The 6,138-nt window shown below is 34.6% G+C and overlaps 1 protein-coding gene across 1 annotated transcript; it reads left to right on the top strand.

Annotated features, from left to right (window-relative positions):
- Positions 1 to 215: 215 nt before the first annotated feature.
- Positions 216 to 4,787, top strand: LOC110866533 (microtubule-associated protein 70-2). Its single transcript, XM_022115680.2, has 10 exons — positions 216 to 527; positions 622 to 707; positions 1,284 to 1,349; positions 1,430 to 1,600; positions 1,701 to 2,027; positions 2,103 to 2,249; positions 2,736 to 2,807; positions 2,888 to 3,301; positions 4,061 to 4,215; positions 4,581 to 4,787. Exons 1-10 carry the CDS (start codon positions 341 to 343, stop codon positions 4,597 to 4,599), a joined length of 1,644 nt encoding a protein of 547 aa, XP_021971372.1. The 5' UTR covers positions 216 to 340; the 3' UTR covers positions 4,600 to 4,787.
- The last annotated feature ends 1,351 nt before the right edge of the window (positions 4,788 to 6,138 follow it).

A 6,138-nucleotide genomic window follows, 5' to 3' on the forward strand; every position in this document is an offset into this window, starting at 1 on the left:
CCACCCCCCGCAACCTCTAACTTAATTATTTAATTATTCAGAAATTGTCAAACAGGCCCTGAGACTATTAATCTGGTATGATGTATAATGATCATATAAACACCAAACTCTTAAACAAATTACCTTCCTTCTTAAGTTACATCTCTATCTATCAATCTCAAAAAGTAAAATAACAAAAATACCAATCCTACCCCTCCTCCCTTGCTACACCACTCGTCTAATAAATATTATTATCACTCACTCGCTCCCTCTCTTGTCGGTTAAACTGCAAACGGTCATCACTCATCATCCTTCCTTCCTTCCTTTCACACTTCTCCAATTTCACCAACTACAATCTCTAATGGCCACACTTCACCTAACCAACGGCAACGGCGCCAATTCGCCGTTAAGAAAGTCGCCGTCGTTCCGTTACGGCCGGAAAAAGTCCATCTCACGGAACGCCACTGAAATCGATGACATCATCAATCACTTACACGGCTCAGATCCCGTCCGCTTCGAGCTCAACCGTCTCGAAAACCAATTGCGAGGTTAATTACACACTTTTCTTATAATTCTCTCATTTAGTTGATTAAACTGCTATAAATGATTACATGTTATGTGTATCTATCTATATTTGTTTAGATAAAGAGAGGGAATTGGGAGATGCGTATACGGAAATCAAGGCGTTAAAGTATCATGAACATCTTAAAGAGAAGGCGGTAGAAGAGGTAGTGTAATTAATTAATTAAGTAATTTATTTCATTTTTTAGTTCATGATTATTGTTAGGTTTTAATTTTAATTTTAGGGTTAAGTAACAAAGCTTGACAGTTTGGGGATATTAAGTTTAGAGTTTAATTTTATGAAATATGCATGCTTGTAAATATCCTTTGGCGCTTGACAGTTTGGGGATATTTGAGTTTTCTATGTAGTTTTTCAAACTTATACATGAATGCAAGATTTTTCAAAATTTTATATATAATTTTTCAAACCTATTAATTGGATGGGATTAATAAGTATAATTTTTCAAATACTTCAAAGATTTTGACTAATATTGACTGGTGTTGACCGAGTTTGACTACCTTTGATCGATTACCGATTTTAGGGCCAACTAGGTGAAATATAATTGGTAAACTACTGATCCCGAATTTTACAACTCAAAAATATTGACCTGTATTTGGTCAAATGATAAATTTCCTAAAATGTCAAAAAATGAACCTTCAATTTTTCATTCCTTAAGTTACATTGTTTGCTATTTTCGTTAATGTATATTGTCTAATAATTTGTTATTGTCATTTTGTTATAGCTAAATGATGAGCTAAGCAAAGTGGATGAAAAACTTAAGAAAACTGAATCGCTTTTGGAAAGCAAGGTACCACAACCTCTTGTTCTTACTTTCAAATACGAAATTTATTTTTCTATAAGTGATTAAGTTATGATATGGATTTGTAGAATTTAGAGATTAAGAAGATAAGTGATGAGAAAAAGCAAGCGTTGTCGGCACAATTTGCTGCAGAAGCCACCCTTCGAAGAGTTCATGCGGCTCAGAAAGATGATGAGATGCCTCCTATCGAGGCTATTATTGCTCCACTAGAGGCGGAACTCAAGTTGGTTAGAACGGAGGTAACGACACTAAACTTACACGTAACGTGTATAATTTATTCAATCAAAGGTAATTAACTTTGTTCACATGTGATTGTTTACGACATCATGCCTTTATCAGGTGTCAAAGTTGCAAGATGACAATAAAGCTCTTGATCGTCTCAGTAAATCGAAAGAAATTGCTCTTTTAGAAGCAGAGAGAACCGTTAAAATAGCGTTGGCAAAAGCTTCCATGGTTGATGATCTTCAAAACAAAAACCAAGAGCTCATGAAACAAGTTGATATATGTCAGGAAGAAAACAGAATTTTGGATAAAATGAACCGACAAAAAGTTTCAGAAGTGGAAAAGTTAACTCAAACGGTTCGTGAGCTCGAAGAAGCTATTTTGGCTGGTGGGGCTGCTGCAAATGTAGTCCGTGATTATGAGAGAAGAATGCAAGAGTCAAATGTAAGTTTGGATTAATTTAATTACTGAAACTAAATATGTTTTAAAGTTGGTGCTGACTTTTATAACTTTTTGTAGGAAGAAAAGAAAATATTGGACCGCGAATTAGCTCGTGCCAAAATTTCTGCAAATCGTGTTGCTGTCGTAATAGCAAATGACTGGAAAGATGCCGACAATAAAGTAATGCCTGTAAAACAATGGCTAGAGGAAAGAAGAGTTTTACAGGCATGCATTCCTTCATTATTTATGGCTAATCAAACATTTTGTATTTTCTTTATTTAAGGACTGAGATAATTATTGTGCCTATGCATTAAAAGTTGACTTTGGTCAATTTCCGTCTGTTATAAAATAAAAGAGACCCAATCAAACCATTTTTAGTAAATGGATCGAAATTGTTATCCCTGCTTTAACGGTTGCATGATCACGAAGAACAATATTACAATCATAACCGTAATCTTTATTTAAAAACAATTTAGGAGTCCATATGCGTTAAAAATTGAGTGTGGCTGATTTTAAACCCGTTTTAGCTGCCTAATGTAGCTATTTTTTGAAAACAAATCGACCCGTTTGAGATAAACCCATAGTGACCCGTTTTTATGGCTCGAAAGTACTACCACTGCTAAACATGCTGCAAGATTTGGTTCACTTATCATGTTGAGAATAACACTCATGTAAATCCAATATTCGTTACATATTTTTCGACTTTTATAGGGAGAAATGCAGCATCTAAAACAAAAACTAACAGTTGCCGAACGAACTGCAAAGGCAGAAGCACAGTTAAAAGTAAGAGGATTCACATTCACAATTCATAATACTTTCACTTTTCTTATTCTTCTCTCATAAACGTTCTTTCGCGTTAATAGGAAAAATACCATTTGCGCTTCAAAGTTTTAGAAGAAAGATTTAAATCATCATCTGGGAAAAATGTTTTTTGTGCTACACCAGAAAGGCCACTGAGCAATGGACGTTCACAACGCCAGTCTTTAGGAGGAGTGGACGGTTTATCTAGATCATCATCTGTTAGATTTTCATCGAGAAATTTACTAAAAAACGGGGGTATTTCATCAAAAGTATATGATTGTAGCAAACTAGTAGATTCGGGTAAGTTATTTTCAAATGGAGATGATCATGCTGATGAGAAAGATAAGTCAAAGTCAAAACCCGAAGATTTTGTATCGGGTATGTTGTATGATATGTTACAGAAGGAGGTTTTGAATTTACAAAAAGCTTGTCATCTAAAAGATCAAAATCTTGAAGAAAAGGACAACACAATTGAGGTTTGTATGCAACTCTTCATTATTTTACCTGTTTATGTGCATCTAATTAGTAAAATAAGCAATATGTTCTATTCGTATATTTAGTGAAAAATTCTAGTAGGTACGGGCTACAAATGAACCAAACGAACATCGAAATGTTTATGAATACTTAATGAACACTTACCGAACAATATTTTAAGTTCGTGTTCGTTTGTTAAGGAAATGAATGTGTTCATGTCCGTTTGTTAATTTTAGGTAACGAACGTGCATGAACACAAATGAAAACAAGCAAACACAAATATGCGTTCATGAACATAATATATAGTACATTAATACTTATTAAATATGGTATTTGTCGGAAGTTTAAAGTATTTAAATAAAATATAAAATTTAAGAACATTAATAGACTATCGAACATAAACCAACACGTTAACGAACATTCACGAACATGAATGAACAAACAAGGCCTCTATTCATGTTCATTCATTTAACTAACTAAACGAACAAAATTTCTTGTTCATGTTTGCTCATTCATCAAACGAACTTCCCGCTGAATAAGTATCTGATTTTGTTTTATCTATTATGAATTAGTAAAAATGAGAGTTTTAACGTTTTAAAAAGATAAATATGATTTTTATACAATTTGAAGGGGTAAATACAAATTGTTAAGCTTTTAGAAGGGCATGTATGAGATTGGCCCATTGAATACAAGCCTCATTCTGCTTGTTTTTATCGATATATGTTCGTTCGAGTCCTATCAAATTAATTTAAAATTTGCAGATACTGGCAAGAAAAGTTGACACACTGAACCGAGCAATGGAAGTAGAAAACAAAAAAACGAGGAGAGAAATGTCTGCGATGGAAAAGGAAATGGCCGCATTGCGTGTCGATAAAGGACGAGAAAGTCGGACGGCCCGACGGCCGAGTGCTCCCAGGTTGTGCTTGTTATATATGCATGCATATACTATAGTATTTATACAAACTATTTAAATCATCCAGAAGTAAGACTGTCTACATCTTACCCTCCTCAGACCCTACCTTAGTTTTGCTATTGGTGGGAGTATAATGATAATGATTATTTAAATCATCTAGAAGATTCACTAAGTTTCAAAGAAAACCTTATAAAGTGTTGTTGAATATGCACACAAGTCTGTTGACTTAATTGACATGATTAGATCCCTAGACTTTTAGAACATTAATAAAAAGTCCTTATAGATGTTATCATTTCATATATTTTCTTGATCGGAAGAAAATGGGTGTGAAAATAAAACTAAGTTGTGTATTGTTCTGCAATGTGCAGGACCCGTGTGATGGCTTGAGCTACAAGGAATGCATGCTTAATAGAGTGAGTTCCAAACTACTTAAGGTAGATAGGGTGTAAATTTATTCATTGTTTTTGTATAAACTAATGATATGTACATGATGCTATCATTTGTCCTGTTGTGTACTAATGAAATAATATGTAAATTGTGCAATAAAGTTATTGGATGATCTTCCTAGTGATTCTTCAAAAGTGAAAGGGGAATTGTTCTACTTACACTACGTGTGTGGAGGGGTTTGGGTTGGAGACATTGCTCGACATGTGACAAGGGTGAGATCTACAAGCTAATAATCAAAAACTAGAGGCGTGGTCGGGCGTCGCTTAGTTGGGCGCGGCCAGCCATGTGGAATTTAAAAAAAAAACGAGAAAGAAACTTAAAAAAAAACCTACGAAAGTGTTCCGGGCAATTCAATCCATATTAAAGATATTTGTATTATTTGAACATGTGGCCCAACTCAATCCATATTAAATCTATAGTTTTCTTGTATTCTTAGGGGCACCACCTACTTCATATAGAGAAGTCAGCAAAAGCAAAAAGAGCTACATAAACTTTAGGGATTACATGTATTTGAGTTATTATTTTTTTAATTAGCTGTCATAATCTATTTAGGATTGGTTTATTAGTTTGGTGATCAAGTTATGTTTAGTATAAATAGAGGTTTATCAGTCTTGTAATTGTGAGGTAGTTTAATTTTAATAAAAGAAAAGAGTCGTGAGTATGTTTTCCAGAATATCCGTTTGTTGGTTTGTTGTTTTTATCCAATTGTTCCAACAAAAAGAGATGCCAATGTGCATCTCCAAGGTGTACCAAACATTGTTCTATAACAATAACATTCGTACCCCGTAAATCCTACAAATAGCAAAGTCATTTGTAGGGTTTAGGAAGAGTGAGATGTAGGCACACCTTACATCTATCCCCAGCGATAGAGAAACTGCTTCTAGAGAGACCCCGACAATACCGGACATTGTTTTTAAGTTATTTAATAAAAGATTAACACAATATTTGTCGCTAGTGACAGATACATAATTTTTTTTTTTTTTTTTGAGAGGGGCAACAATTGGATAAGTCCAAGTTGGGTCGGGTCATCAAGTTTAGGTAGTGTGCATTAATGTTATAAATTTTCTATAACCCCTAAGACCATGTGTAGTGGTAGAACCTTATAATGCCCCCACCATGGGGCATTATACGACACGTGGCGTCCTAGTCAGCAAGGGGGCATTATAGCAAAAGTGGTGTAGTGGGGCATTATGCCATAACCCCCATTCAATCATTAAAAAAAAAAGGAAATCAAAAGTGGCGTACACAATCACATGCAAAAGTTGGAGTGTCAGCCCACTTGGTCCCTTTCCATTGGTCCATCAAAGTTCTCATATCCATCCAAGTTGTAGTTTGGGCGTTTTCTTCAAAACGCCGAACCCTTTTTCTTCAAAAATTTTGTAAAATAACGCCCCATGTAATGGTAGTAGGGGCGTTTTAGGGCGTTATTTTTCAATTTTTTTTAAAAATCACGCCACACTACACATGGTCTAATAGAAG

The sequence above is a fragment of the Helianthus annuus genome, chromosome 1 (genome assembly GCF_002127325.2).
Source record: "Helianthus annuus cultivar XRQ/B chromosome 1, HanXRQr2.0-SUNRISE, whole genome shotgun sequence".
Taxonomy (NCBI): domain Eukaryota; kingdom Viridiplantae; phylum Streptophyta; class Magnoliopsida; order Asterales; family Asteraceae; genus Helianthus; species Helianthus annuus.